This window comes from Vespula pensylvanica, chromosome 23 (assembly GCF_014466175.1).
Source record: "Vespula pensylvanica isolate Volc-1 chromosome 23, ASM1446617v1, whole genome shotgun sequence".
Taxonomy (NCBI): Eukaryota; Metazoa; Arthropoda; class Insecta; order Hymenoptera; family Vespidae; genus Vespula; species Vespula pensylvanica.
Window position 1 is genome coordinate 2,576,427 of NC_057707.1, and position 12,291 is coordinate 2,588,717.

General features: G+C 29.9%; 1 protein-coding gene across 8 annotated transcripts in view; it reads left to right on the plus strand.

The window, feature by feature from the left end:
* LOC122636654 (titin homolog) overlaps nucleotides 1-12,291 on the plus strand; it is a 33,962-nt gene that overhangs the window by 14,562 nt on the left and 7,109 nt on the right. For 2 of the 8 annotated variants that reach the window (XM_043828132.1, XM_043828124.1), the window contains exons 2-6: nucleotides 7,105-7,382; nucleotides 7,670-8,485; nucleotides 10,686-11,125; nucleotides 11,352-11,554; nucleotides 11,667-12,226. In XM_043828132.1, coding sequence (XP_043684067.1) covers nucleotides 7,159-7,382; nucleotides 7,670-8,485; nucleotides 10,686-11,125; nucleotides 11,352-11,554; nucleotides 11,667-12,226 — 2,243 coding nt within the window. In that variant the 5' untranslated portion in view covers nucleotides 7,105-7,158. Of the gene's footprint in view, nucleotides 1-7,104; nucleotides 7,383-7,669; nucleotides 8,486-10,685; nucleotides 11,126-11,351; nucleotides 11,555-11,666; nucleotides 12,289-12,291 lie in introns of all 8 variants that reach the window. The other 6 variants (XM_043828127.1, XM_043828126.1, XM_043828130.1 and 3 more) reach the window with 6 other exon arrangements.

Here is a 12,291-nt window from a genome sequence, read left to right on the forward strand (position 1 = left end):
ATATATATATATATATATATATATATATATATATACATACACACACACACACAGGCACACACACACACACACACACACACACACACACACACACACACACACACATCTGTATATATGTACACGTATGTACATCCGGATTATATCCATGGATTCATGTCATTATTATTAATTTCAAGTGTCGAAAGAACAGATTGGACGTAATCGTGAAAATTGTTATGGTGTGTCGCCATTAAAATTTAACAGCTGTCTGATTGGTCAATTAAAAAGTCATTTGGGTGATTAGAATGTGGGTTGAAGTGAAAGAAAAAATAATATATACGTATGAGAGAGAGGAAGAGAAAGAGATAGTAAATGTTTTTGAATTTAGAATTTAAACATTCTTTGATAAAATTTTTGCATCATTGAAAATGATTATATTAGATCTAAATGTTGAAACGCTTTAGGTTGAAATCGATAGATCGATAATAGCAAAACATAATATTTTCTTCAGGAACATACTCCAAATTCTAATCAAAATCGTTCTATTTAATTCTGTATCTTATATAATTAACGAAGTTCCACTTTGTAAAAATTAGAAAATTTCGTTTTAATGATCGAACGTATAGATCTTTATATTTTTATTTTATATTATGGGTTAGATATTTGTTTAGAAATGATCCATAGATTAGAAATTAATGGAAACGTTAAATGTAGATTTAGTGATGTATGAGAAGCTTTATCCAATTGTTATTAAAATATTTATCGAACGATAAGATCATAGTACGATAAGAATTTTATGTAGAACTTTTAAAAGGAATCGAGATTGAAATTTTCGATAAGGATTATCGAAGGTAAAGTCTTATTTATTTTGATATTAAATAATGATGACATATAGATCGTAGATCATTGTTCGTTATTGTTGAACAATGCAAAATGATTTAATTGGTCGAATCTATAAAAAAAAAGAAGAAGATACAAAGAAAAGATTAAACTTTTAAAAAATTGATAAAGACAGATTAGAAACGATCGGACGTTTTTAATTGTAACTAATAATTATCCATTAACTTCGTCAGACTTTATACAAGTTAGAAATATTTTTATTAATACTTATAATAAAATATTAGAATAGATGAGAAAATATTAAACGTGTTCGAACGATTCTAAAATAAATGTTTCAATAGAAGAAATTAATATTCTCGTTTCACGACGAAAAATTCCTCTTTTTTCTTTTTTTTTTTTTTTTATAATAATTAACATTAAATGTCGTATTACAAGTTTTGTATAATGATCGAGAAAAATTTAATGAACGATGTAAACAAAAAATAATTATTTGTACGATCAATCGTGTTAGAAAAGATGCTTCTATCTCTCTCTCTCTCTCTCTCTATCTCTGACCGTGATTCCACATGATCTCTCAAGTACAAGGTCATTGTATATGTATCTAAATCTCGATTTATAAAAGACAAATCGGCAGAATTGACTGAACGTGCACACGTAGTGTATATATATATACATATATACATATCTATATATGTACCTGCTCGGATGATCTAAGCGATAGATCGAGCATATATACATATGTACTTAGAACGATAACGATCGTGCCTAATGCTTTGGAGTCATGAGTTCGTCAGAGTGACGTCATCGTTCATATTGGTCGGACTTTTTTAATGCACGACCTGTTTCCGTTAGCATCTTGCGTGATATTACAGAAACCATTTTGTTTAACTTGATAATAGTTGTCTAGTTTTTCTAAGTCGTATCTATATTTCATATATATATATATATATGTATATATAAACGTTTAGATATTATTCTTGCTCGTGCGATAAATAATAGTATCTTCTTGATTATACTGATATTAAAAAAGAACATTCACAACAGTTCAAAGTTTCTAGATGATTATAAAAATCGATTAATTTTTTGTCGACACTTTTTAGCCTGATCTTCGATTACAGAAAAAGAACTACAATGCTAGTTTGTCAAAATTATGACGTATAAATGTATAAAGTATCTTGAAAGAAAATAATCGACCTTTTAAAATTATCTAGAGACTTTTGATATACGAACGTTGGTATGTATTTAATATATCTAACTAAATAGAAAAAGAAAGATAGATACATAGATAGATAGATAGATAGATAGATAGAGAGAGAGATAAAGATAGTGAGAGATAGAGAGAGAATATAAAGTTAGTTACGAATGAATAGTAGCTCGTTCGAGCTCTTCAAATCCATACTTACGTAATTTAAAAGGAACTCGTAATCTATAACGACATGAATATATGTATTTACGTAGTAGGTGTCGCGTATTCAGCTTCTTCTATTTCTTCTTCTACTTTTACTATTTCTTCTTCTTCTTCTTCTTCTTCTTCTTCTTCAGCTTCAGCTTCTTCTATTTCTTCTTCTTCTTCTTAACTTTTACAAGTACATAATAGTAATGAAACAGACTCTTGTTCTCTTTAGATTCTTAAAATGCAATTCGATATTTCCGTAGATCGTTAGCACAGATTTAATATGTACTTACTTGCTTACTTAAGATAGTAGAAAGATAGACTGAGATCTTACACATTTCTAATATTACTTTATTTATTTCATGATTAGCAATTTGATTAGTAACTTCTACCAGACGTTGATATTAGAAAACAATGATAACGATGTTCTCGGATTTATTTATTTTATTAGTCGTTTCTCTTTTTTCTTTCATCTTTTTTCTTCTTTCTTTTTTCTTGTGCGATGAAAATAAATCTCAATTAGATTTGTCTAAAGATTAAAGAAATTGATTAGAATCTTTTGCTAATTGTATCAACGACGATCGCACGATAACGTTCCGCTTGTTTCTTTTTTTCTTTCTCATTAATTTTGAAAAGAACGTGTTAATAATCCATTTTGTTCGGTGTAAGATAAAATAAAAAAAAAGAAACAAACAGAGAGGAAAGATAGATATTTAAAAATTCACATCTTTTTACGAAATTGACGGGAATTAAAGGGAAAGAAATCGCATCTTTCAAAGTATAAAAAAAGAAGACATAAAAAACGAGAAAAGAATTTTTCTTATAAATAAACATTTACGAAGTCACAAATATTCTGTGAAGATAACTATATATATATATTTAAAAAAAAAAAAAAAAGAAAAAGAGAAAACAAGGAATCATTAATTCCATTTAAGAAATTGAATCGCATAAAGTTACGCAAAAGTAACGTTTGAAAAGAAGCGAGAAATAAACGTGACGATACGTGCGCGCGAACTCGCGTTTGTAAACGTATATGTGTGTGTGTGTGCGTGAGTGTGTGTGTGTGTGAGAGAGAGAGAGAGAACCAACCAGATACAGGGATACAAATATACACGCATACATATTAATTATGTACATACCATGTACAGGATGAATCAAAAGTTTCTCGTTCGATAAAAAATTTATAGACTATCACAAAAATTCAATTACTCCTTTTTTCTATCTTTCATGTTAATTTTGTTTTTTATTTTTTTATTATTTGTCGTTTCTTTTTGTTTTCTCTCTTGAGATAATAGAAACTGCAATGTCTAAAAGCTTTCTTTTTCATATCATTAAAAAAAATTAGCTTCGAAGGAGTTTCGATAAGAATTAAATTGATTTTTATAATCACTTGCATCATTTTCTTTTTTAAAAGCTCTTGTCAGCTAAAAAGATTTTTGATTCACCTTGAAACAACTTTTGGTCCATCCTGTACATACCTACATATATGTGTGTGTGTATATATATATATATATGTATGTATATATATATATGTGTATATATATATATATATGTATAGGTATATGTAGGAAGCACCTTACCGCTTTTTGATTGTTAAAACGTATAAAGCAGCGTTTCCCAAACTTTTGATAAAACACTTAAAATATTTTGAAATTTTAATGGAACACCATGATTATTTTATACTACAGTATTTTATGTTAATGATAAATAAATCAAACGTAGGAGATGTAAGTAAAACAAAGTTAACATTTATTCTGAAAGTTTAATTACGTAAAAGAAGACCCATGATATTAATGAAGTAATATTAATTATCATAATTTTTCATTGTGACACCTGTGTTCCATGGGACCATATAATAGTTTGGGAAACTCTGGTGTAAAGTATCAGTACTAGTATCTGTAAGTGCTACACGCTCCACTTATTTACTGACACGCAAAGTCGAGACGTGTGTTGTGTCGCTTGTATATACGCATAACCCGTATTTCCTCGACGATCCGCTACATTCGTAGTTGTCTCACCTTATGTATCCTCGTTATATCAACTTGAAAGAGTACGTTTTCGAAAGGGGATAAATTTTTATTTCGTATATATCATTCTATAAAAAAAAAAAATATATATATATATATATATATAGAAAAGATTAAAAAACGAGAAAGAAGTAAACGTAAGAAATATTTCATTATCTCGAATTTGATTGAAATATCTTTCAGTAAAATTATATTAAAGTTTACATAAAAATTTTTTGTAAGAGAGAAATATATATATATATATATATATATATACATGTATAAATTATATCATTGAAATTATAAATATTTTAATATTTCATAAAGCAAGTGAATTTTGCGTGAGATTAGATGTTATTAAGAATTCGATCAAATTGTTGTCTTCTCTTTTATTTTCTATCTTAAATTTTTAATTGCGAATTTTTCCTTTCTCTTTTATTTTATTTTACTTAAGAAACTTACACAAGTAAAGAACATGAGCGTAGATTTACGTGATCCAATTTTAAATACGGAGAACACACATCAGTACCGAGTAATTTCTTCATTAAATATCTGGCTTAGTAAGTGAACAAAGGTCAAGTCACTTTAACGTAAGCACCAGGCATCGATCAAACGGTCAATTCATGTATGAAAGTAATACGTACTATACATTTTACCATTAGAAATAGTAATAGTTCTTAAAGTGGACCCGTCAAAATGAATGTTTCAACTTACGTCACGCATATTCACGTACCAGTTCGTAGTATTAGTATCATATACACGTGCCATTTCTAGCTTATTATTATCATCGTCTACTCTCGACTATCATTCTTGTGTTGCTAGAGTAAAAGTTATGGTGGTTAAGTACGTTTAACGAAGCAAAACGAATTCGTTGAACTGACCGTGAAATTATATACGACGTTTCTCTCTTTTCTTTTATCCCTTTTTTATTTTCCACCTTTTTTTCTTTCTTTTTTTTTTTTTTTTGTTTAAAGATCTAAGAGAATGACCTGAATTTTAATAATTATTCTTATAGAAATTACATATTTAATTAATTATACATATATACCTGTGCGTATATGAGCGTATATGTGTAGTAATATAATAATAGTAATAGTAATAGTGAAATATATTATTTTTTATTTCTATTAAAAATTATTATAGAGTAAATTACTATCTACATAATAATAATAATAATAATAATAATATATATATATACTAATAATAGAAAGGATATATCTATATTTAGAACAAGCTTCCTTTCTATAGCTTTCACTCGAGTATATAATTATTATTTTTTTTTTTCTGTTTCTTCCTTTTTTTGAAGCAACTATCAGCAAGCAGTTTGACGACTAAAAAATAAGACAAGAATGAAATCGAATCTGAAAGGTAGAGAGCGTTTTAGCTCAGCACGTTATGTGATACGTTTATAAGGTGTGAGCACATATAAAAAGTTATCCACAGCAAATCTCATGTTACTTTGAGCAAAGTAGCACGTGACATTTCTAATCTCTCTATCTATCCATCTCTCTCTCTCTCTCTCTCTTTTACACGTAGTAAATATAATTCATGTCGATAATGATAAAAAAAAGGACCAAAAAAAACCCCCATAAAACTAAAATCTTGTTTTCGTTCTTATTATTCTAAACATCTTTCGATCTATATTTAACTTGCCGTATAATTAACGTGTTTTTATGAGAAATTAGAAATTTATGCTACGTTTTTCCCTCTCTCTCTCTCTCTCTCTCTCTCTCTCAATCTCTTTTTTTTATTCATCGATTATCACGAAGGTAATAGTTTCATGTTAATGCTGAGTTAATAGTTCTTAATGCTATACACATATATATATATTTTTTTTTTGTTCTCTTCGTAAATTACGTCTCGAAGTGCGTTAAACATGGTGCTTACTTCATCTCTTCTAATCGATCGATTAGATTTCCTTGATTGTAGGTATGGATTTAATCGAATGGAAATTGCTATGACTTTGTATTTGAATTGTTTTTTTTTTCTCTTTGTAGAACTCGTAAATATCGGTTAATTAGATTTTTAGAGATATAATGGGAGCAAAAATACAGTGGTTAGTTTTAAATTGACACGTATTTGTTTGTACAGTCGTTCGTTCGTTTATTTTTTAATTGATTCTTATTCTAACTTCGATCAAATTGAATGGAATTTTTGAAATATTTTAATGACTATGATATATTGTTAAAATTTTATATTATTATTAATGTTATTATTATTATTTTATGATATTAAATTTATGATATATATGTATATTGTTAACAATTATGTTAAATAATTAAATAATTTTACCTTTCATTACATTAGAAAAAAATTATATGAAACAAAGTAATGCACGTTTTACTTATCAGTTTAGTAAGCAACTCGCGAAAGCGAATGTAATTAGCGTGACGATAATAATTTCGATTAGCAAAGTCCATTTTAATTGTCTTTGAGGGGAATGAACTAGCTAACGGTCTTGAGTTCGTTGACAAGACAATATAATAATCGATTGATGCGTATAAGGCTGAACTACGTGTTCATTGCATAATTCATAACACGTTCGATGTTAAAAGAAAGAGACAAATGATAAAACTGTCTTCTAATGTCAGCTTTCATTTAATTAATATTTCATCTTATTTAATGATTGAATAATTAAAGAAGAAAATAATTTGTTTCAATAAAAATTCAATATTTTTCTTCCTTTAAATGTTTTATATTAATAACGAATATTAAATATTATAGAATCAAGATTTATTTTCAACAAATTTTTCTTTTTCTTTCCTGAATCTTAAATATTGCTGTAATTATAATAATTTAATGACTAATCTCATATATATAATTAAATATTTTATTCGGAGATAACCCGTAAAATTGTCTTCTACTATTCGTTTAATTGTTTTACAGAGAGATGTCACAAAATCAACGAAAGAATTTATCGACACAGAGCAGGTGACTAGTATGGTAGCTCGAGATGTCGTCGATGATACTCAGTTCGAGAAGATCACCAGCTCAACTCCTAAATCAACGACCGATTCACCGAGAAAAACATCCCCAGAAAGACTTGGTTATCCTCAAGGAATACCAGGAATTAGGGAAGACGATCGAACGAAATCGATTCCAGCTGCTGGAAAACCATCTCGTCCTCAGCAACCAGAAAAAACTTCTACAGATGATTTCAAAAAGTAAGTTACATATCTATTAAATATATACATAGTACAAATTTCATATTTACAAAAAAAAAAAAAAGAAAAAGAAAAAAATCAGTTTGTAAACGAAAAAGGTAACAAACAAAAAATCTAAATGAAAAATAAAAAGAAAATAAAAATTGTAATTTCGTACACGAAGGTAGAAAAAAAAAAAACATTCCATAAATCTATAAGAAAACGAAAATATTTTATAAATTGGATATCTAAAAAAATATATCAAATCTCATCAATTATATTATATCATAATCGTATCGATACATTAGGCCAACCGGCGAAAAATCACGAGATTACGTCTCACCAACGAGAAAGCAGCAACCAATACCAGCAGCTGGGAAACCAAGCAGACCGGAAGAGAGATCGCCAAGTCCAGAGAAGATTGGAAAAGTTGGAAAATTGTTGATTCGTCCAGACGAAGATAAACCGATTGAAGGCAAATCCAGTCGTCCAGAGGATAGACCAGCTGCAGGGAAACCTAGTCGTCCCGATGAAAAATCAACTGCAAGCAAACCCAGTCGTCCTGATGAAACTTATGAAAGGCCAGCTGCAGGGAAACCTAGTCGTCCCGATGAAAAATCAACTGTAATCAAACCCAGTCGTCCTGATGAAACTTATGAAAGGCCAGCTGCTGGAAAACCCAGTCGTCCCGATGAAAAATCAACTGCAAGCAAACCCAGTCGTCCTGACGAAAGATCAACTATAGAAAAACCCAGTTATTTTGATGAACCTGATGAAAGATCACCTGAAAGCAAACCCATTCGTCCAGAGCATAGACCAGCTGCAGGCAAACCCAGTCGACCAGTTACAGACAAATTCAGTCATTTTGATGAACCTGATGATATATCAATTGAAGATAAACCCAGTTATCCCGATGAAAGACCGGCTGCAGGCAAACCCAGTCATTCTGATGAAAAATCAATTATAGGAAAATTCGATCGTCCTGACGAAAAACCAGGAAAACATAGACGTGGTGATCAATCACCGGATTCTCTTGCTGAATCAGAAATAACTCCAACACCATCAGAAATTCTTTCGCGTATACCATTAAAGGAACAGTGCATCTGTGAACTCTGTACTTGTGGGTAAGTTTTTTACTTTTTTATATATTATATTTATATATGTATAATTTAACAAATTATTATATATATATATTCTATCTTACAATAACAAATAGCATTTATTTATTCGATCTTTTTCAATATTCATTAATTTGCATGATAAATTTTCTTCGCGAAATTGTTTATTTATCGTATAATGAAGTAATTAGGTCAAAATTCAACATTGACGAAATAGAAAGCTAGCAGAATTTCTAGCGATTATCTTTCTATTTTTTTTTTTTTTTTTTTTTTTTTATCATCAGCAAAACAATTTGTTATTACTTTCATTTCGATGTAGGATGTTTCACTTTGAAATTAAAATAAAAAACAAATAACTTTCGACCACCCAAAGATAATTCGATTGTTATAATAAAAGGACACGCAGGATCAGATTGAGTGATATAAATCTTCTGTCCTACTTTCATATTACCAACGTATAAGTCTTTTGATGGAAAAAGTAGGACACCAGACGCAACCCTTTTAAGGCAACTTGTTTCTTTCCGATCACCTTTCGTTATACATTTCTTATTCAAGGCTCTTACCAGTCTTGTATTCAAGTAAGACGACGCGTATCGTATCCTTTAAAACGCAAACAGAGACAGAGATGGATGTTGATCGAAATGATCTATAATGATCGAAACGATCGTCTGATCATCACAAAATGATAAATTCCATACAATTTTTCAATATCTTTTCATTTGTATATTCTAATTTTTTTTTTTTTAACTATATAATATCAATAATAAATCAAAACGATTTTATTTGTTCGATCGATCGATCGATATTTTTGATTAGATTTTAGCGGGAACTTTGAAAGATATCACAATTTTAGTGTGAAGATTAAGGAGAGAGTATGCCTCAAAGCCAGTATTGAATTTCATAGTTGAAGGAAGATAGAGATAGAACTTCAAGCCAATTTCAAATACATGAGAGAGAGAGAGAGAGAGAGAGAGAGAGAGAGAGAGAGAGAGAGAGAGAGAGAGAGAGAGAGAGAGAGAGAGAGAGAGAGAGAGAGAGAGAGAGAGAGAGAGGAAAGGATCTATGGCTTTGGGCTTGGTTCTTCTATATGATGCATACCCATTAACGTTCTCATCATTTTGATTGACGTTCTCGTCTAACTTACCTGTCCGTCTAAATCAGTCCATGATTAGAAATCAGAAGGTCTTGAAGCTTTCAACATTAAATCTACTTCGTCTGTAAAAAATCCAAATGAATATTTATTTTTATTTTATCAAACATTTTATAATTTTGATACATATTGGATTTATAGATCGCAAATATGTATAAATTTTATCGGGTATTAGATAATTGTCTTTGCGTCGAATGTATTTTTTTTTCTTTTTTTTTTTTTTTTTTCTCTCTATTAAGATCATTTCTTTTTTATTTTGTGTAGGAGTTATAAATTATTCATCAATTTTATTAATAGAATCGTTTAAACCTTGAGTTGATTTTATTAATTATATTAGAGATGGATGTTGATTATTATTTGTTAATGGTTACGTTATTAAAAAATTATTTGTTTTTTTATCTCTTCTTTTTTCACTTTTTTTTTTTTTTTTTTTTTGTATTTTTATATTACACGAAAGTGTATGTCGAATGAGAGCCTTGAAAACGGTCCATACGTGATCACACATTTGCATTCAAAATTGGCATGCGTGTGATCATGGTCTTTTTTTTTCACCATACAAGGTCATCCTTCTCGATCTTTCCTTCAAAGCCTTTCAAATAAGGATCCATGGACATGGGGCGTTGGCTATTACGAAATCTTTTCTCTCGAATTGTATCTGATTTTTCTTATCTTCGTATTATCGTTTAAAAAATAAAAACTATTAATTGAACATAAATAAATCATATATATATATATATATATATATATATGTATATATATATTACATATTTCTTTAAAAAAAATTTTTTTTTAATTTATTTATTTATTTTTTTTTTATTAAATTCTATTTTTTCTAAAATTTTTCTAAAATTAATATTTAAATAAGCAAACGTAAAACTCCGAATGATTTATTTATTTATAAATCTAAACAAACCATACATATATATATATATATATATGTACATTAAAATATATGTATCTAATATTTATTGATTGCAACAAATATTTTCTAATCGTTTAAAATCAATGCTAAATTATTCTCGAACCAATCGAATTTTTTTTTATTCTTCTTAACAGACGACATCGTTGTCCGCATAATCTCCCCGAAGATCATTTAGACATTTCACGCGATGAGCCAGTATACACAGTCAGTTCATATCGTGAAGAATTTGATGAGAAACACGTGGAGAGACAGCACAGATACCACCATGAAGATCATTTACACATGGAGGGTGAATTTGTAGGAGAGAGACGTAGCGATTACGTGGCCACTTATGGCGAGAGAGCACCTGTAAGAAAACCACAAGACCATCTGAAACCTGAGGGTGAGTTTATCGGAAGGCCAAAGATAGAAGCACCGACCCGAGGTGAAAGGGCACCAACCAGAAAGCCACAGGACAATCTTAAACCAGAAGGTGAATTTATTGGAAGGCCACATGAGGAAGCTCCTAAATATGGCGAACGTGTTCCAGTTGTTAAACCAAAAGACAATCTCAGACCTGAAGGCGATTTTGAAAGTAGGTTTTTAATTATTATTAATAAGAAAATTATTATCATTAAATTTTTGTTTGTAATAGTCTTTAAAAAAGATTCATTCGTTCACTCGTCGAATCGTATAAGTCAATATTACTGATTAACAAAAAGAAATTAAGTAACATTCTAAAGGTTTTATTTTATAACAAATTTTATTTTATTTTATATTATAAGTATGAGTTTTATTATAAATATAATAATTTTGTATAGGTGTGACAACAACAGAGCTGGTGTTCACCGGGGTACCCGGCGAACGGCCAAGCCCAGTACGTCGAAATACATATACTAAGGTTGAAGGTGAATTCATTGATGAAACAACAACGAGATCAGAATATATTGATCATCGTAGCATCCAACGTGCGGAGATTATTAAACGTACGGATAACCTCACCGTAGGAGAGGGTGAATTCACGGTAAATTATGTGATAATTATTATGTATAAATATTTTATAAACCAAATTTTTCATGAATTGAGAATAATTTTTTTTATGGTTTTTTTTTTTTTTTTTTTATTTTAACGAACAGGGAACCTCCCATTTAAAAGAGGATTTCCATAAGTATGATGTCGTTGAACGTGAGCCAAGACGTCGTCCAATTTATACAGAAGAAGATGACAGATTTTACAGTAAGACTGATGTTGTTGAGAGTACGACTACTACACAGGAAGAATATAAAACATTCGATGAAGTTGATTACATTAGTACTACGATTCTGAGACGTGACGATAATTTAAGACCGGAAGGACCGTTCGAATGGACATCACATGTAAAAGATGATTACATCGTGCCGGCGATAACGCATAGACCTGAACAGAAAAGACCTAAGGATAACTTGAGACCAGAAGGACCGTTCGAGGGAAGACCAAGAGATGATTATAAACCAACTTGGGGTGAAAGAGCTGACGTTAAGAGGCCAGAGGACAATTTGAGACCAGAAGGACCATTCGAGGGACGCCCTAAAGATGATTATAGTCCAAAACGTGTGGACAGACCAGAAGTTAAACGTCCTGAAGATAATTTGAGACCAGAAGGTCTGTTTGAAGGAAGACCAAGAGATGATTATAAACCAACTTGGGGTGAAAGAGCTGACGTTAAGCGGCCAGAGGACAATTTGAGACCAGAAGGACCATTCGAGGGACGCCCTAAAGATG